Source organism: Neomonachus schauinslandi, chromosome 15, assembly GCF_002201575.2.
Source record: "Neomonachus schauinslandi chromosome 15, ASM220157v2, whole genome shotgun sequence".
NCBI classification, from domain to species: Eukaryota; Metazoa; Chordata; class Mammalia; order Carnivora; family Phocidae; genus Neomonachus; species Neomonachus schauinslandi.
The window spans coordinates 21,750,406-21,770,023 of NC_058417.1; the positions used below are offsets into that span (position 1 = coordinate 21,750,406).

Consider the following 19,618-nt stretch of genomic DNA (forward strand, 5'->3'; position numbering starts at 1 on the left):
CATAATCGCTGCCACAGATCCCTGGGGCTCCTTGGGGTAATCGTACCCACCTTGTCTCTGCTGCTCATTAAGCAGCACTGTCTAGCCTCTCCTATCCTGGATCCCACTCCTCTCACCAAGATCCAAACCTAGATTACAGCATGGTTGCCCCAGCATGGACCCCAGGCCAGAGACACGATGAGCATCAGCTGGTTACTCGTTAGAAATGGAGGTTATTGGCACCGTGCTGAGCACTTGGCGTGCATTACCTTCTTCAACTCTGACATCAGAATGAGGTAATAATTAACCATCAGTTTCCTCTTAGAGGCTCAGAGAGGTAAGCAATGTGCTCCAAATCACATAACCAGTGAATGGTGGATCTAGGACTTGAAGCCATGTCTGGCTGACTCCAGATCCCAGGCTCCTAAACCCCTCTGAGATATCAGGTCCTGAAGCAGAGGGAAGGACAGACAGGAGTCCTCACAGCCAGGAGGGTTTAGATGTCCCTTTACCCACTCAATTTGGAGGGAAGTTCAGGGTGCATGTGTAGGAGTGGCTCCTAGTGGGGATAACCACAAAGCTCAGGCAGTCCAATTCATTGATATAAGCATACTTGCTGAAAATTCAGGATTCAGTGTGTTGGCACAAGTACCTAGAAGTGATGTTAATGCTCGGTTAGGTGGGCTGATTGGAGTCTAGGCTTAAAAAGAAGCCTGCAGGGGCGCCTGGGTGGCTCGGTCATTAAGCATCTGCCTTCATCTCAGGTCATGATCCCGGGGTCCTGGGATCAAGCCCCGCGTCGGGCTCCTTGCTCAGCGGAGAGTCTGCTTCTCCCTCTGCCTGCCACTCTCCCTGCTTGTGCTCTCTCCCTCTCTCTCTCTCTGAGACAAATAAATAAATAAATCTTAAAAAAAAAAAAAAAAAGCCTGCAGTTAATGAAGCTGTAATGCTGGGACTTCCTGGGGATGGTAGGAAGGAGTCCAAAGGCCCAGGGGTGGATCTGTTGAAATGGATCTATATGCTCAAGCTGCTCAGCCATCCACTAACTGCACTCCCCGGGAAGGCCCGCAGACAGGTCCTTTGTCAGGGTTCTCTGGTGACTTCGCTATAGATCAGAGATGGCCATGGGATATGCTGTAACTCCGTGGATCTCAAACTTGAGTGCACACCAGAATCACCTGCAGGCTTGTTAGAACACAGTCAGCCACACAACTACCTGTGATGCTTTAAGTGATCATGATGCCAACAGATGCTTTTATGGTGCTTCTAAAATAGATGAGCAACCCAATCCCAGAATCCCATGTAGAAGGACAATTTCCAGGAGCAGCTTCTGGTCCTGGGCCCAAACCTATGCCAGTCAGGGTCCTAGTAAAGAATAGATTACACTTAAATTTGAATGATCTGGGAACGGATTGATAAAGAGGTTGTTTAGCAAGATGTGGGCTGAGTGTGGAGAAACCAAAGGGGTGTTTTAGTACTCTGAGGCTACTAACAATGTGGGGACTGCCCCTAGACCCAAGGACGAAAGGACGGGGGATACCCTCCCCACCTTGCCCCCCAGAGAGAAATGAAAGCCATTGGTTGAAGGCTACATCCAGGCTGAGGCCCACAGCCCCTCACCTTACTCTTCTCTCTCTCCCACACCTCGAGGAGCTCTCTAGTGCCCAAGCCCAAGCCGAAGCCAGAAGACCTGCAGTCCAGCTGATCCAATCCACACAGGTTGGCTTCCTGGACCAGAGAAGAGGAGGGACAAGAATGGAATGTGTGTCCGGAGGGACAAGTTTCCTTTCTCATGTCACTCTTGACAAGTGTTTGTGTCAAAGTTATGTAAGACTCGTAACATGAGTTGGAGTGCACACTTTTGATTTTCTCGGGAACAAATTGTGTAAGACTGGAATTATTCGTTTTTGGAATGCTTGAAGGAACTAGCTATTAAAGCCTTTGGAGCCAGAGGATGTTTTGTGGGAGGATTTTCAATGACTGATTCCATTTTTTCAGTAGTTTTAGAATTACTCTTTTTTTTTTTCATTTTTCTTTGGCAGTCTGGTAAGTTATATTTTTTAGGAAATCATCCATTTCATCTAAATTAAATTTATTGGCATAAGGGTCCAATTTTCCTTCTGGAGTCCATGGGCTCTGTGGCGACACCCTCTTCCTTTGTCTTGCTGTGGCAATCTGTGCTTTTTGCTTTTTTCCGTGGTCAGTCTCGGGAGAGCATTAGAGGCTTGTCCAAGAACTGACTTTGGGCATCCATCCATCCTTTCTAGTGCATATGATTTTCTGTTTCACTAATCCTAGCTTTTTATTTCTGTGCTTTTACCCTCACCGGACTTGTTTTGCTAGAGGGGAAAGACCCACTAGACTAGAAAGCCAAGGGAAAACGATTCCAGGCAGGTGCAAAGCATAAGCAAAGTCTGGGAGCCGGGAGGGAGCATGGAATGGATCGCTCAGGCCAAGTGTCCTGCCAGGTGGTATCCTGCAGTCCAAGGCTGCCCCCTCCCCCCCGGCCCACGGGGATGCCCACCCCAAGCTCCAGCTCAGCTACATGCTCGTTGCAGGGGGGAGGGGTGGCAGGCACAGAAGCAAAGAGCCCACTCTGCTCTACCCTGCAACTTCCTTCCTGGCAGGAGCTCTAGAAACTCCATGGTTCTTCCAGAAAACAAGGGGCCTGGACAAATCAGTGGGCTTCAAACCATAGCCCTCTGGGCCTGAGTGGCAGAAGGGGACACAAAGATGTGACAAGAGGAGCCCCTGCCTTTAGAAGCGGGCTTTGATTCGTCTCAGGTATGACCCTGCCACATAAAACTGCTCGGAGAAAGTCTTCCGCGCCCAAGACAGTGGGAAAGGCCGTGGTGATCGTATATAGACAGACCAGCTTTCTCTTCTGGCACCGCCACGCACTTCCCACAAGGCTTTGGACCAGTGACCTCAGGTCCCCGTGCCTCAGCGTCTTCATCTGTGAATGGGCATGATGATAACGGGATATACCCGGTCAGGACCAAATACATGGCCCATGTAAAGCCCTCGCGCAGCGCTCTTTCTCTGGTTGTGGAGAAAGCAACCCACGGGACAGCTCCGCGGATCACTCCCATGGCCAATGGTGGCACATCTGTGCTCTGGCTCCCTCTCTGTGGCCTGGGCAGCTGAAGGAAACCGTGCCTGCCCTGCAGCAGCCCGCAGCTTCCTGCTTGAAATTCCTGGAAAACTCGGGTAGCCAACCTCCAGCTCAGCACATTCAGGAGTGCCCTGCATCTTAACTTGACCATGACCCTGCCCAGGCAAACATCCCTGTGGGAGCTCCCACCCTCTCTGCTTCCTCTAAAAGGCTGGCAGAGCCACTCGTGTTGCAGAGAAGCTGAGACGGGCCCAGACACCCCCAGCTCTCGCTCACGCCCAGTCTCCCCACTCCCCGCCGACATGAAGGTCTCCACAGTGCTTCTGTATCTGCTGCTCGCAGCCACCGCCTTCAGCCCCCAGGTGCTCGCCCAGCCAGGTAAGCCCTTCCCTCCCTCCTTCCCGTTCTCTCTCCTCCTTTTTGTTTTCTTCTCCTTCTAGAAAGCCTGAAGCTGAAGTGCCCCACTTCTGAGCCTATCCGAGCAGTGGGAGTCCTCAGAGCTTCACTTAAACTTCTAATTTTAAAGACAGGAAGCTGAAGGCCAAGTTGGGTGCAGGAGGGGTCCTACCCACCCACCTCCAGCCATTGCAGAGCCAGAGGAAAACCTAAGCCGCTCGCTCCAAACCCAGGGCCTTTTCTTTGACCCCGGTTGAGCTTCCCAAATACTGCATCTGGAGCACTGGAGCCAGGACCTGTCCCACTGGCCTGCCCCAGTCAGCAACGATGCAACCTCACTGCGCAGCTGGGATGTTCTAGTTCTCCCCCCGTCTCAGGACTCCGAGCCAGGAGTGCTGGACCTGAGGTGGATAAGATCCACATCGACCTCTTTCCTTTCCTTTCCCTACAGGCACTTCCTGCTGTATTCAAGCTGATAAAAACCCAGCACCTCCTAGAAGGCTTTGTCTCTGACCTTATTTCTAGATGCACTCAGCGCCCTATTCACTTGCTGTTTCATATTTAACAATAAGAAGATCCCCTTGTGGAAGCTGGAGAGCTATCAAATCACCAGCAGCCACTGTCCCCGGGAAGCTGTCATGTAGGTAGAAAAACCCTGCTCACCCCCTACCTGACCACACCCCATTCCCATGTCCCCTGATCCAAAGTTCCACCCCAGAAGACAGGCATCAGACCACTTTGGGATCTTATACTCGGGGGATAAGATTTTACCAGACTATGATTGCATCATAAACAGGCCTGGAGAGGGCCGGGTCCTCCACCTGCTCCCTGAATGGGCGCTAGCTCACAGTCTCAACGTTGCTTTGGCTGAGGCCAGGCCAGCTTCTCCAGGGCCTCCAAGAAAAGTGACTACTTCCCGAGTCCCCTTCTTTCCATACCCCGACTTCCTCCTGTCCCACCCTACAGAGGATCCCTCCCCTGTAGTGAGTGGACCAGGCAGGTTTGAGAGTCCAGTGAGGCATCTCTTGGGTAAAACACTGATTTCCACCTAACTGTGCAGCCCTCTTTCATCCATAGCTTCAGTACGAAACTGGCCAAGGCTATCTGAGCTGACCCAAAGGAGAAGTGGGTCCAGGATTATGTGAAACACCTCGATCAAAAATCTCATACCCTAAGGACTTGAACTCTTCAAGCCACACTAAGACCAAGCCAAGTATGAGAATCGAATGACTGTTTATTCTCCTCCAGCTTCCCCAGCTAGACCCTGAACTAATTTTACTATAGTTTCAAATAGTGTGCTGTTTTGTGATGCAAAAAATGTACTATGTCTTAAGTAATATTTAATGTTATTTGAATTGTTGCTGGTTTGGGGCTTATTTTGAATACTGGGGATCTTTTTTTTAAAGCAAGGCCTTGAGCCAGTTGCTTCCTGTCATCAGCCGGGGTTCCATTCCTTGTAAGCTGCAGGCAGCGGGTCTGTCTCCTGCCTAACTCCCTGGCTGATGCGTGTGCCTACAAATCATGGAGATGAAGGGCTACTGCAATCCAGGGAGGAGAGGGCCTTGTGAATGCAAGGTGCAGCTAAATATGTTATTACAGAAAGGAGAATGCCATTCGTAAGATTGTTGACTTTTTGCAGAAAGTACACCATGTTTAAAATCTCTCATCGTGGTGTTTTCTTGGGGGAGGGTAACTTCCAACCAGTAGGGGGCGCTCCAAGGTGGGGGCAGGTGGCTGACAGAGGGGGCTGGCTGTGGGAAGGACCTCGTGGTGGTTGGTGGCTGAGCTGGGCCTATCTGACTGTCGCAGAGGGCCCGACTCAGCAGCCTAGCATGTTCTAGAATAATGACTCCAACCCCTAGCATCAGCTTCTAACTGGTCTCTGCCCCCATGCCTCCCCACTCCAAGTGGTCCTTGGAATGATCCAGGGGAAAAACAAGATGACCCGGTCCTTGTTAGCACCGACCCTGGAGGATACCAGAGCACAGTCATAGCAAAGATTCTTCTAGAGGAGGCTCAAGTTGGAAAGGACAGGGGAGGGCCTGGAGGAAATATCCCCTATGGTTGGAGTTTAAGTTCCGGAACAGAAAAGGTAGAGTGCTTTAGAAAGGAAGCTGGAGGTGTGGTTGTAGAGGACTTGGAATAGCAAGGTGCAGAGTTTGGAGTCAGTTCTGAGGGCAGGAGGGAGGGACCTTCGGAGGGTGGAGGGCAGTGGCAGGCCAGGCAAAGTGGCCTGTGGCCGTGGGCAGGATGGAGTTGGCAAGAGAGAGCTGAGCGCAGCTCACTGCTCCACAGTGGCCCCAGCAATAGGGAGGAGAAGGAAGCAGGGGGGTCGTGGGGGGCGGAAGGGAGGAGGCAGTTGAAGAAGAATGGACCAGACCTGTGACACGTGCAATGCTGGGGGAAGGAGGGACACCTCTCTCAGCACAGAGCACAACAACTTCTCCCCCAAAGCCACCGAGCCGGCCCTCAAAAGGGGGCTGATCCTGAGATTCTGGCAATCCACAAGTCACTTCCCTCGCTTGCTATACTCCCTGGGGGCCCACAGGGGCGGGGTCTCTGCTTCCCAGATGTTGGCGAAAGGTTCTCCTTCTCTCCCCAAGACTGCCTCCCTCCTGCACATGAGCTGGGCTGGCATCTCTGTAAGACCTAGGATCCGCTCATTCCTGGACAAGAGGAGGTCCTGCTAACTGGCTCTGCAGGATCTGCCCAGTAGACAGAGGGTCCCTTCCCTCCTGCTGTATCAGGCAGTCACTGGGCAGCTTGGGACACAGGAGAGAGTTCTCACCCCGAAAGCAGGAGCCCTGGGCTCTAACACCAGATCGGACCCTGACTCACTCTGTAACCTCAGGCCCATCTCTGTCTCTCGCCAACCATCAGGCACCTCATCTATAAAATGGGGCTAGCAACATCTTACAGATGGATGACCTCACAAGATCCCCTCTAGCTAGGGCAGCTGTGGCTTCTGGAACCCCAACTCTGGGTTCCCACTTTCTGCTTCACCGTGCCTTCCGCTGCTGCCAGGGGAAACAGAGAATCTCTATCATGGCCCTGACTCAACATTCATCCCAACCCCCAAAGACAAAGTCAGTCAGCTGAGAAGTGTAAGCCATTTATTGGCTCTTTTGGAAAAGAAGTCAGTTCTTTGGGCATCAGTTTCAACATGTCTCCCTGCTCCCTGCCACCTGCCCCTGGCCCCAGCTTCTCACTGCCAATCAAGCTTATACCCTGAAATACCTGTGGGATCCGAGAAGCCCAGAGAGGCAGGGATCGAAGATTCTAACATTTAAATATATAAAGTGCAACAACATAGCTTATCAGGACTGAGCAGACCCTCCGTGACCTGGCAAAGCTGGGCAGAAGGACGGGTGTGGGGTGGGGGGTTGGGGGGACAGGTGAAGCCACGCCGTCTTCGGAGTCCAGGATGGAAAGAAATCCTCCCACATTTACTTTAGTGGGCATGGTTTCATAGTTTTTAAATGATGTTTAACCCATGAGGCTGTCTCCAAGACACATGTCTCTCTGCCGCCCCTCAGCTTGATTCTGTGGGCAAAGAACAAAGGAGGAGCTGAGTCACAGGATTTGCCCCCTGGGGTGCCACACACAAGTCCCATCCCCCCTCTGGGGTGCCCCCAAGCTACTCGCTCTGGGCTTTTAAAACGAAGTCATTGCGGGAGACCTGTGGCATGCACGCTGGGAGGAACACCCCAGCTTCAGGGAGAGCTAATTAAATTCAGTTTCTCCCTTTTCTGGAGAGCATGATTCTTTGTATTAGGGTAGAGTAAAGGCTGCAGACACTCTAAGGATTAGCTAGTATGGAAATTTCCCTCCTAGAATATCTCTGAGGGCCCTTGATCCATCTTTTCATGTGTCTATGTCCATCTGGAACCCTCAGTCATTGCTTTAGATTCACTGTGAATGTGTATGTATGTGTATGTGTGTGTGTGTGTATTTATTTTCTGACCTGCCCACCTCTTTAACTTGGCTACTGTCCAACCAAACTATAGACCAATTCTAACTTTAATTATCTGGGTGACCGCAGACAAATCTCTCTACTTCCCTGAACTTCGGTGTTCATGATAATGAAAATGTGTGCCCAAGAGAGTTAGCCAAGATAATATACATGAATGCTTTATAGATGCCGAGTAGCGAGGGTAAGCCACCTCGGTCTAACTATGTAATGACCCTGTGATGCAGCTATCATTTTTACTCCACTTCACAGATAAAGAGTGCAGAGGAGTACCCATATAATGAGGTGCAGAAGAATTACCAGCCCAAAGTCACCTAAGACTCTAGGTGGGCAAATCTGGAAGCAGGAACTAATTATGACCCCCTCACTTTTCCCACTACACAGTAATTCCTAGAGCTTTTAAACAATTCCTGCTTCTGGGCATAAAATATTAGGATATAATACTCGGCGCCTTGGGGTTGCGAGAAACACAAGTCACTGCAGGAGCGTAGGGGGGGCATCCCTTCTGGCACCTGCTAAGAAGCGCGGCGCTCCCCCTAGCGCCCATGCTGAGCTCTGCACCCAGATTTTGGAGGCCTCGCTCCAGGTTTAGAAACCTAAATCTGGTGGAACAGCGCCATCTAGCGTCTGCCATTCTAATTCCAGGCAGGATGGTTTCCGCTCTCCGGAGGAGGGAGTCAGGAATTCCTGACCAGGGTAGGAACAACTCACATTAGACTCCTGCGGGAGCAGGTGGAGCTGGTGCGTTTATAACACTGGATTATCTGCTGGGGAATCTTTCTCTCCACAAAGACGAAACAACAGTTGGAGGATGACACATGCACTAGAAGAGAAGCACAAAAATCGTTTGCATCTGTTTCTTAACCTGGACTTCATTCCTCTCATCCAAGTGGTTTAAAAAAACCCAAAAACCCTTCTGGGGACAGGCCCAGGCTTGGGGACCACATCCAGCCCAGTGTCACTTAGTCACTTATGTAGGCAGAGGGTCGGAACACTGGGGTTCAGATCCCAGCTCCCCACAAACCAGCTGTGTGGCTTTGATCAGGATGAGCCCTTGCCTGGGCCCCAGACTTCCTGTCTGTCAAATAGGACTTTTTGGACTGGTTTCTAAAGGTGCTTCCAGTTCTGACATCCCACCATGAGTGCACAATTCTGGCCCAATATTTGGGTTCAAGGGCTCTGGACCCCATACTTGGTGGGCCCAGTGAGTCTGGTGCGTGCAGGACAACCATGGGCCATGGTTTGGGGGCCAGATTAGGAACTGCTCAAGGAGTTCCAACTGATGGAATGACAAGGAAAGAGCTTCCAGGAATTAAGAGGCTTCCCACCCTCTCTCTAGAATGCCCTCTACCCAGGCCCGTAGCTCTGTCCGGGCTCCCACCCCCACTGTGCGGGTTTGCACAATCTCTCCCACACCCCATCCCCAAGAGACTCAAATTCCAATCCTGGTTCCTTGCTTCTAGTTTTATTGTTTGCACAACGTCTTTCATGTGCCTGGAGTTCTTAGCAGGTGCCATGTGCCTGGAGAGAGAGGTCAGTCCTCTCTCAAGAGCCCTGAGGTCCGGCATTATCAATCCCATTTTACCAACAGGGAATGCACAGTTGGAGAGGTAAAGTGACTTGGCCAAGTCACTGACCCAACACTTGCCTAACAGTGCCCGGTCCTGACTTCAGGATCTCCCTGTTATGTTACTGGGTGCAAGCAAGACCCAGTCCCTCCTCTGCACCGCAGGCCTCCCAATTTGGCCTAAAGAGCCTCAGAGCTCCCTGGATGAGGCAGGGTTTCCTTTTGCTGAAGCTAGCAGCTCAGATGTTGTGCTCACCCAGACACCTGCTCCCATCCCATCCAAGTTCTCCATTCACCCTTTTTACGAGGAATTCTTCCCAGAGGAGGAGAGACAGAGGCATTGAGTTCAAGGCGAGCCCTGCCCACAAGCCCAGAGTGCCTGCCTGGGTGTCTGCCTCCCACCCCCCGGAGGAGCAAAGTGACTCCAGCCACACTCACTGTTCCTGCCTTCCACGTCTCGAAGCCACATCCCAGCCAGCAGCATGCACGCCAGGGCCATGGTGACGAGCTTCATCCTGCACAGTGTGGCTCACACCTCTTGGCAGTGGTCTCGATGTGTCTGGTGAAGCTAAGAGCTCGTCCCTGGCCAATCCCGCAGTGCCCGGACCTTTTATTCGAAGACCTGAGTGGGGTTTCCCAGGCCCTGGTGCAGAGGTGGGGAAGTCACAGGGAGGAGAGATACTTACTCACACCCAGTGACCACATGGAACACTCCTTCCCCCACCCCCCACCTCTCCTGGGTGGTATGAGAGGGATGGGGAAACTTCCCCTAGTGCAGGAGCAGATAAGGATCTTGAGAAAATGAGTAGCAGTTATCCCAGCTGAGTGGGAAGTGGAAAGAGGTGAGGGAGAGGAAGTTGTGTGGCTTCTCTGACCCCACGTGTTTCCATCCTGGGCTGGAGCTGCTGGCCCCGAACCTGGGGGACAGGAGGACCAGGGCTGAGGCATACCTGGGTTGAATCCCAGGTCTGCAGATCAGCGGTTGCCCAAACTCCCATATCCCCAGTCACATATGCCCGGCAAGATGGAAAGAGTGACATGTCCCAAAGAGATACCGCAATGAGTTCAGTGAGATTTGCTAGGTCAAGGCCCAGGCCAGATCATTGCTATTTCTATGTTTTTGAATCACTCAATGCTTCTCAGCAGCTTGCTCTGCTCCGGGTCCTCAGTGAGCCCCAGGAAAGACAGCTACCATCAATAGGCAGTGCCTGACCTCAAGCCGCTGACTTTTTGATTCACAGATTCACAAGTAAAAGCCACACCGCGTAAGGTCAGCAGCGGATGTGCCATCTGGAGGGGCCGGGGAGGACCAGGAGCTGCCCAGGAGCATCAGAGAGACCTCCCTCGGGAATGCTCTCCAAGCAGAGCCTCCTGCAGAAGGGCTGAAGTGGGAAGGGGCAGGCCACCAGAAGGGGCTTGCGTACGGGCAGGGAGGCATGGAAGGAGCACGCTCCTTCGGAGATGCCAGGTGGAGCCGGATCGTGGGGTCAGGAGAGTGAGTTGGGTGGGGAAATGGCAGGAAAGGGGGTGCCTGTATAGCTCTGAAGCGGCCGAGTCCTGGAGACATTGTGAGCCGTGCTTGGTATGAAGAGCGTTTTAGTAGGTGCTCCAGAAAAGGTGGCTGGGCGGAACGCGTGTATGAAAATCGTGAGGCATGATGTAACCATAGAGAGCTGGCGAGGCTGATCTCTTTGATCACGCACTCTCTGGCTTGAGGGTCTGCATGGCTCCCATCGCCAACTGGATGACACCCAAGGTGTCACCTGGACATTCGTGGTTCTTCATGCTATGTCTGTCTCCAAGTTTGAATATTTGCAGGGCCCTGAACATGCCACCGGCTTTCTTACTGCTAGGATGATGCTCCCACGGTGGCCTCCAGGCCCTGTCTTCCCTGTCCCCCTCCGTGGGCTTTCTACCCTCTTCAAATGCCACTGTCCCCATATCAAGCCTTCTGCTGTCTCCAGCAGACGGGCACTCAGCCTCCTTTGAAGCCCCCTGTGCCTGGACCTCCCACCTGAAAGTCTTATATCCCTGACACCTGCCCACCCCAGTCCCAGTGTATTCTCCAAACTAACACCTGGGTGGGGTAAGGGGGGAGTCCCGACGTGTCAGAGTTGAACGGGCCCTCAAAGACCATCGGCAAGAGGGGCTTTTGAAGCTTCCTGGGAGAGCCTTTGAAAAAAGGTAAATGTCCTGGCCCCATTTCAGAATCAGAATCAAAACTTGTGTGCCTATATCTGTTGAGGGGAAAAAAACTCCAGGAAATTCTGGCACCAGAAGAATCACATGTCCAGTATGGTCTCTCCATATTTACAGATGGGAAAAAAGGAGACTTGGAAAGAAGAAATGGACTTGCCCAAGGGCGTACTGAGAATTTGTCTCGGAGATGGGACGGTGGACGCTGAGGCCATCTGATCATGTGAGCTCCACGCGTGGCCGCCTCTGAGAACACACGCCTAGCAAGGACCACAGCTATGCGCTGCTCTGCCCCAGTTCCCATGCATCCCGCCAGCTGCTGTCTGCCTCCCATAAAGTACCGCCAGTCCTAGAAATCACTACCCGCTGTTTCTGCTCTGTGAGTCTCCTTGTCCTTGCAGACTGGCGCATTTGTATTCCTTTACCATCATTTCCGCAGGTCTCGGGGGGAGAAGGGAGATACAGGTGCTGACTGTGACCATGTAACCCTAGGGCTTTCAGACTCACTTGGGACACGGAGAGAAGCAACTGGTCACCCAGGAAATTCCTTGGTCTTCCCTTCCTCCCAGGCATGTTGCCTGGGCCACTCAAGAAAGGGACGGGGTTGCCCCTCCAGAAACTTACTTTTCTTCCTCTCCCTCACTGTGGCCCCTGTGAGCCCAGGACAGGAAAAGAGGAACAGAAAGAGTTAGTCATTCCCCTCACACTGGGCAGGCCAGCTGGAGGCTCCGATGGCAGACACCTCGGGCTCCACAGGGGTAACACCCGCTCCCCAACTGGACGTCCTCTGCTATAGGCCTGCACAAAAGCGAGCACCAAGTCTTAACTCAATAAAACACGTTTGCACTTGCCCAAGATGGGGCACGGTGGCATGGGAGGGACTGATAGATGAGAAATCCTCAGCCCAAACACTGAACCAGTTATTCTAGCCCACTATAACCCTCTCCTTAGTGAGAGGTTTGAAAACTGGCAAGTGCTTGTAAGAAGGTTATCTTTTACGAAGTAGTTGCCCACTGACTGAGGATGGTTAGAGACCAGACAGAGCTCAGCCGGTGTGGATCCATCTCAAGATCATTTCCTCCAGGGGTGCCCAAGAGTGGCCTTGAACGGACTGGAACCTGGCCCTGCCTGCTTGCTCTCCAGTTACACTTCAGCCTGATCTTTACCAACCCCCAGGACACAGAAGCCCATGGGGACGAGTCCTCTGCCCAGAAGCACAGCTGCAGAAATCCTATCCCAGCTTAGTCCATCTCAGGGGCCAAGTCTTTTAAGTTCCCTCACTTAGGGAGGAAGCATGTTATGGATTCTAAGATAACTGGGTCAGATCTCAGCCCTACCTCTTGTTAGCTGTGTGACCTTGGGCAAGGAACTTAACACTCCTGAGCTTTAGTTCCATCATTATGAAATCTGCTGCCAGCTCTATGGGTACAAACTCCCCCCATTATTTTGAAGACAAGCTCCCAACACCTTAACCCAGCTTTGTGCTATTCGAAGGATTACATGAAATTTCTCACCTGGTCTTGGAACAGGGGAGGAAGAAAGGAAGGGAGGGAGAAGAAGAAGGAGAAAGGGAGGGAGGGGAGAGGAAAAGGAAAGAAACTTGAATCATTCAAAAATCATTGTGAGGCACCTGCTATGCCCTAGTGCCTAGGGATACAGAGGGCTCAAGGCAGACACTGGCCCTGCCCTCGTGGGGCATACAGCTTGCTCGGGGAGGCAGGCATTGAGAATTATGGCAGGTTGGAAGTGCTCCAAAGGAGACGCATTTTCTGAGGCTTCATCCCAAAACCTGGGTGCTGCCACCACCTCCCCACCCAGAACTGCTTCCTGGTCCCTTTCCCTTCTACCCGGTGCTGCCTGACACCCAGGCAAGCTTTCTGGGGTTGCCACGTGAGCAGAGCCCCCTCTCCAGCCCCCAGCCCTGCACTGGCCCTGGATCCTCCTGCAAGCAGGAGGCCAGCCCCACAGCACGGCCCCCAGCACCCAAACACCTTGGAGTTCAAAGCCTTATCTGGTATTTTCTTTTTCTTTTTTTAAGATTTTATTTATTTATTTATTTATTTGACAGAGAGAGAGAGAGAGCACAAGCAGGGGGAGTGGCAGGCAGAGGGAGAAGCAGGCTCCAACTGAGCAGGGAGCCCGATGCGGGGCTCGATCCCAGGACCCCGTGATCATGACCTGAGCCGAAGGCAGACGCTTAACCGACTGAGCCACCCAGGTGCCCCCTTATCTGATATTTTCCACACTTCTCTCCCTCTGCCTGGGTCTCTTCGTCCCCTATTTCTCTCTAACATCCAGCACTTTCATTCTTTTTAGGGGGCCTCTCTTATCTGGTTCTCAGGGACCACATAAAGGAGACATCAAACTTCTCTCAGAGCCACAGGCAAACCCGGGGTGCCCGAAGAATCACCGCAGGGACCGTCACCAGTTTTTCCATGTGTGTCCACAGCCGTTGAACTACGGAGCTGACACCAGCTAGCCCCGCTGTGCCGGGGCGACGTGCAGACATCTCGGCGTGGCTTACGAAGTCCTGCTTGATGTGGCCCACAGAGCTCTAGCCACGGGACCCTGTCACCATTCAGCACATGCCCTGGAACTTCACCGCCCTGCTGCCTGGGCTCCCTATTCCATCCCACAGTGGTCCCACCTGAGCTCCCAGGGCAAGCTGAGCTCACTCCTCCTGGCGGACAGCTCACACTCCTCTCACTGCCTGGGGTCCCCACACCTGCCTGGTCTGGAAGCTCCCAGAGGGCAGGAGTCCCTCCACCGTGGTCTCCGCATTTCATGCCCCAGTGCCCAAACCCAGGGTGGGTGTCCAGTGACTGTTTGCTGAAGGAGGAAGGAGGGGTCTTATCGCTGTGGTTGTCCCCGTGACACAGATGAGACATAGAAGCCCTGGGCCTTCCAGGAATCAGGCCAGTAGCATGTGACAGATGCGGATGGGAACCCTGGCCCAAATCCTGTGCTCGTTGGTACGACCATGTGCTGGCTCTCCTGCCTGGCACCCGGGGATGGACATCAGGCTGTTTGCAGTTTCTGAGTGTGGTGATGGGCACCGATCCTGGGGCCAGCTCTCTGTTCCTTAGGCATTCATTCGTTCATTCATTCACTCATTCACTCAGCAGACATCTTCCGAGGGCCTGCGCTGTCCGCTCCTATGCAGGCAGTCAGGTTTGAGAGGAGACCTGACTACAAGAGCCGGAGTCTAGAAAGAGGGAAAGTGACCCAAAAACCAGCAAGTGGCACAGATGAGCCAGGACTGTCACCATGTGCAGGCCAGAGGCTGTGCACGCCCAGTCCTGGTAGGGGGGTGGGGCGCGGGGTGGCATTCCGACCGGGGCAGGGAGGATGAAAGTGGCATTCGCTGGGCAGGGGTGGACAGGGTGGAGTGAGCTCTGGGGAGACGCCTGGCTTCCGGCCTCCCCAGCCCCACTCTGTGCACTGCTGGGATGGCTGACTTCTCCTGGTTGCCCCACCTCGAGCCTCACACCTAAATCGGGGTAATAATGATACCTGTAATCGGCTTGCGTGAAAATAGATGTGACATACTTCTTCTTTTTTTTTTTTTTTTTAAAGATTTATTTATTTATTTGAGAGAGTGAGAATGAGAGACAGTACATGAGGGGGGAGGGTCAGAGGGAGAAGCAGGCTTCCCGCAGAGCAGGGAGCCCGACGCGGGGCTCGATCCCAGGACCCCGGGATCACGACCTGAGCCGAAGGCAGTCGCTCAACCGACTGAGCCGCCCAGGCGCCCAGATGTGACATACTTCTTAAGAACAAATGAACAGTTGCTTCGCAGCACATTGGTAGCCACTGTGTGGGCTGGTGTCTCCAGGGCGTGGGGGCAAGTGTGTAGGCTGCAGGAAGTGGCTGGAAGGGAAGGTGGGAGGACCACCTGACAAGTTTCCCAAGATCCTGTTTGAGACTCAGGCCTGGGGACTTGAGTCTATTGGCAGGAGAGCATCCCAAGCAATCTTTTGCTCAGTACAGGGGTGCAGCCAGATTCGTGGTTTGGCCAGAGGGGTTTTGTTAGAGGCTGAAGGACACAATGAGTGGGAAAAGGCAGGAGGACTGGAGGTTTGAACGAGTCCAGAAGGAGTGACGGTGAGGAGGTGGGGCTCCGTGTGAAAATCAGGATACGAGGTCTCTGGGCCCTGCTGCTCATTTTCTGTGGGACCTTGGGCAGGTCACTGCCTCTCTCTGGACCTCCATTTCCTCACCTAAAAAGTGAGAATGTGGGCCTAAACCAGGGACTCTTTCCCCAGAGATGAGATTCATAATGGATCATTTGGGAAGCTTTTATCAAAAGACACATGCTAGAACCCCTCTCTGGGGGGTGGGGGAGGCTATTCTGAACCCAGGGCAGTTGGAGGATCCCCAGATAAGCCAGCCCCACCACTTCACTCCATCCGAAGCCCCTAGCCTGGAGGCCCACTGAGACCCTCTCTGGCTTGACATTTAATGACTCTGAGTCTCTAAGTTCGGGCAGACTCCTGCCCATGCCCCAAACAGCCTCCTCATCCATCCCCAGTGGAACTGGTCCTTGGATCAGACCTATTACACTGAGGTGGACTGCTGGGGGTCACCCTTCCCCTTCTGCTGAGGATCAAGGACAGCAGAGCCGCATAGGGCTGATGCTAGGCCCTGAGCCACACCACTCCCTCCTCCTGCCCTAGGAGCCACGGGCCGCATTTAAAATAATCCCTTTGGAACTTAGAAAGCACCCAGAAGTCAGAAGCTCAAAGGAGCCTGGAAGGCAAGACCTGGGCTTGGATTCCAAATGTGTCATAGACTCGGTTTTGTTCTTCCTGAGCTGTTTGGCCCTGAATCAGAAATATCCACCTTGCAAAGTCCTGGTGAGTATTCAAGGAGTTGGCAGGGGCCAGGTGCGCACAACAGATAGCCGGCACCCAGCAGAACACCAGCCCTTTCATCCTTCTCCCTGTGGGCCCCAAACCCCACAGAGCAGGAAAACCCCCTAGGAAGAATTGGGGTGGGTCATCTCACATTATGGATGAGGATCTGGAGGTCCTTAAAGGAAGAGTGAGTTGTCACATGAGGACCCAGTGAAAGAGCCCTGAAGACAGCCCCACCTCTTAACTCCCAGGTCTGGCTCTTCCTCCGTGCTTTTCTGGCTTTGTGCTCATGTTCAAAGAGCTGTGCTGTGGCCAGAGAGAAAAGGTGGGCATGATCAGGGCCCCTACGATGCTGGAAAGCCTGGGGCCCACCTGGAGGCCAGGGCATGGTGCCAACTTTGCAGGGAGTGGTGGAAAAAATGCCCCAGCATTTCCACCCTGCAGAGCAAAGACACAGGCAGGAATGGCAGCAATATGACCCTACAATATGCCCACCAAAATCAACAGTACCACTTGTGATTCAGGTGACACACCGACAGACTGCTGGGAAAGCCCCCTGGGGAGCTCTTCCCTTCCCATGGTGGCAGGTGGACAGCCTGGGCCCCACCACAGCCCACAGCCCAATTCCCAGTGCATCCTGTTCCTGAAGCCCTGCGAGCCCAGGCCGGCCTAGGCAAAGATGCCCTCTTGTCTGTGTTCCTCCAGCCTGGCTCCAGGGCTCCGCTCTGAGCTGGCCCTCCCCCAGGGATGCTTCCATCACCAGGTCTGGCCCCCAGGGCTCCCGAGGACTCCAAACCAAATACAGACTGTGCACTGAGCTCAGACCCCTCATCCCTCAGAACGGGAGCCATGGCTTGGATATGCTAGCCAGCAGAGCTAGGACATCCAGGTCTCTGGCCTCCACCTCAATCCTCTACTGTTGTGGAAGGAGCACTGGACATGGGGTCCAGACCACTGCATTTTATCCAGGTTACCAATTAATAGCACCCAGTCAATTCTAATCATCTTCTTGAAGCTCTCAGTCATCATCACTGAAACTGGGTTCACGGCGCCTCTGTCTTAGGAGGTTAATATGGACCCATGTGCAAAGGCCCCCAGCACAGAGTCCAGCTCATCTATCGTGGTTTCTGAGAATGCTCTGGGTTTCCTCCCTCCCCACTTGCTTTGTCTCAGGCACCTTCACAGCTGCTCTGAAGAGCTGATTCTAAACTGGCCAAGTCCTGTTTCTCGACCACCACTGGCTCGCTGAGCTTTGGCAGAGGCGGGTGAATTTCAGGAGCCAAGTTCAGTCAGGGCTGCTGTCTGCCAGAGCCTGCCCAAGTCCGCAGTCTCTGTGTGTCCCACCACCTGTGCCCGTGGCCAGGATAGGTCACATCATTTGCAGGGGCCAGTGCAAAATTAGGGATCCTTGTTCAAAAACTGAGCATGGCAAGATGGCCACCGCAGAGACCGCACAGGAAGTATGCCATGAAGGCTGCCCTGCCCCCATCAGCCTTGCGGGCATGTTTCTGCTTCATGTTGATTGGGCATCTGTTGGTTTACTCCCTGGAATCTCCTCTAGCCCACTCTGGGTCTCCTCTACCCTGGTGTGGAAGGTGACTTTCCAAAATCACATCATTATGGTTTTATTATTCCAAAGTTCTCAACATAAAGACATTTCCCAAATGAGCCAGAAGCATGCATTTCAGTTCCCACCAGCATGCTCCAAGTGACACATCACCTTCAAGTCATGCCCCCCAACTCCCCTGCAGTAGAGCCAAAGACCAGAGCTGCTGCCGGCCCACCAGATCTACGATGGCGGAGGAGGGAGTTCAGAGAAGGGGCAGATGGGAGAAATTGACAGTGTTCCTTCTGCCGATCTGAGGTCCATGCTGCCCACCCTTTCCAGCCAGAGCTGGAAATCTCAACAAAGTCTTCTCCTACCCAGATAGGATGTGATTCGTTCAGATGGAACACGTTGGGTGCCCAGCATGTGTTAGGTGCTAGTGAAAGGAATCTGTCAGCACCTTCCTCTGCCCACTGTCAGCGGATGGGTCCTTTGAGATCCAGGGGTGATAAAGCAGGTAGATGGTGCTAAGCACCCCATGCCCTCTGGCCTATTCTCTTGCACACAGTCTCACCAGCATCTTGAAAAGGAAGAAGAAATGAGTAGCCTGGCTTTTGTCCCAGCTCTGCCGCTCTTGATCTCTGCCTACGTAAGTGTCTTTATTTAGAAGTTGTGGATCCTAATTTTCCCCCTGCTTAGCTGACCAGAGGTCATGAGCCTCACAGCAGACAATGGTGGGGTAGAATGGGTATTTGGCAAAACAGAGGGCTACCAACTCTCCCATGCTTCTACCACTGCTGCGCCTTGCTTGCATCTCTCCCCAGCCAAACAGTAAAATGATTCACCCCTGGCTCAGGTTCCTCCCCGTCTACCTTTTCTCATACTGCACACTGGACTCTGACCCTATGACATCACCAAAACCGAAGTGGCCAAAGTCACCGGTAACCTGCTTGCTGCTAAGTCCAAGGCACCCTTGGCTTTGCCTTGCCTGACCTCCCGGTACCCTTGAACCTGTTGACCCTTTGGAAACTTTCTCTTGCCCTGGCTTCTAAGGCAGATGGCCCTCCGGGTTTTCCTCTGAACTTGGTTAGAGACTCCTTGCCCTCTCTTCATCCCTTAATCTTGATGTGCCCTAGTCCTCCAAGGAATGACAGAGTTCATAGCTATCTTTTTTTTTTTTTTAAAGATTTATTTATTTATTTGAGAGAGCGAGAATGAGAGAAAGTACATGAGAGGGGGGAGGGTCAGAGGGAGAAGCAGGCTCCTCGCTGAGCAGGGAGCCCGATGCGGGACTCGATCCTGGGACTCCAGGATCATGATCTGAGCCGAAGGCAGTTGCTTAACCAACTGAGCCACCCAGGCGCCCCATAGCTATCTTTATTGTGTGCCAGGCACTACTCTAAGCATTCCACACGTGTTAGCTTGTTTAATGTTTGTCAAAGCCCTGGAAGTAGGGGGCAATACCCCATTTCACAGATAAGGAAACTGAGGCACAGAGGAACTGCCCAGGATTACTCAGCTAGTCATCACACAGGCAGTGTGGTTCCAATTCTGAACCAATACTTTGCAGCTCCTCTTGGCAGAGACTCACCCCTGGGTGCTATCCAAACAGCTTAGCTTACCCTGTAACATCCCTCCTGATCTGGACATGACTACACCACCTATGGTCCTGTATATACACTCTATGTCTCCAGCCTGGATTCCACATGCTGGTCTTTGCACATGAGCCTCTCTCTAAGGGAGTAGCCTTTGCCTGTTTCACCCCCTGGTCAGTGTCCGCTTTTGTTCAAAAACACCTGCTCTGCGAGGCCTTCTCCCTTCCTCCCAAGCCCTCCACTGCTCTGGATCTCAGGCACCACGTGTCCCTCCCTGTGCTTCCACATACTGCCTGATAACGTAACTCATCCGTTCCCAAGCCCACCTTCTTGTCTAGCCTCTGAGCTCCTGACTCAACACAGTGCACACAGTACTGCTAACAAACATGGAGATGACC

General features: G+C 53.0%; 1 protein-coding gene and 1 pseudogene across 1 annotated transcript; one reads left to right on the top strand and one right to left on the bottom strand.

The window, feature by feature from the left end:
• Positions 1 to 3,396: 3,396 nt before the first annotated feature.
• LOC110593107 lies at positions 3,397 to 4,673 on the top strand (annotated as a pseudogene).
• Positions 4,674 to 6,834: 2,161 nt separating this feature from the next.
• CCL1 (C-C motif chemokine ligand 1) lies at positions 6,835 to 9,570 on the bottom strand. Its single transcript, XM_021704489.1, has 3 exons — positions 9,466 to 9,570; positions 8,172 to 8,283; positions 6,835 to 7,033 (listed from the first exon to the last, which is right to left on the bottom strand). Exons 1-3 carry the CDS (start codon positions 9,539 to 9,541, stop codon positions 6,937 to 6,939), a joined length of 285 nt encoding a protein of 94 aa, XP_021560164.1. The 5' UTR covers positions 9,542 to 9,570; the 3' UTR covers positions 6,835 to 6,936.
• Between the last annotated feature and the right edge of the window lie 10,048 nt (positions 9,571 to 19,618).

Excerpts from the sequence above, each read along its gene's own strand:
- CCL1 (XM_021704489.1), bottom strand. The coding sequence starts at position 9,541 with ATGAAGCTCGTCACCATGGCCCTGGCGTGCATGCTGCTGGCTGGGATG. Across the intron at positions 8,284-9,465 it reads AGACGTGGAAGGCAGGAACA|TGCATGTGTCATCCTCCAAC; the intron begins GTGAGTGTGGCT and ends CTTCTCTTCTAG. Across the intron at positions 7,034-8,171 it reads TGCTCCCGCAGGAGTCTAAT|AATCAAGCTGAGGGGCGGCA; the intron begins GTGAGTTGTTCC and ends CTTTGCCCACAG.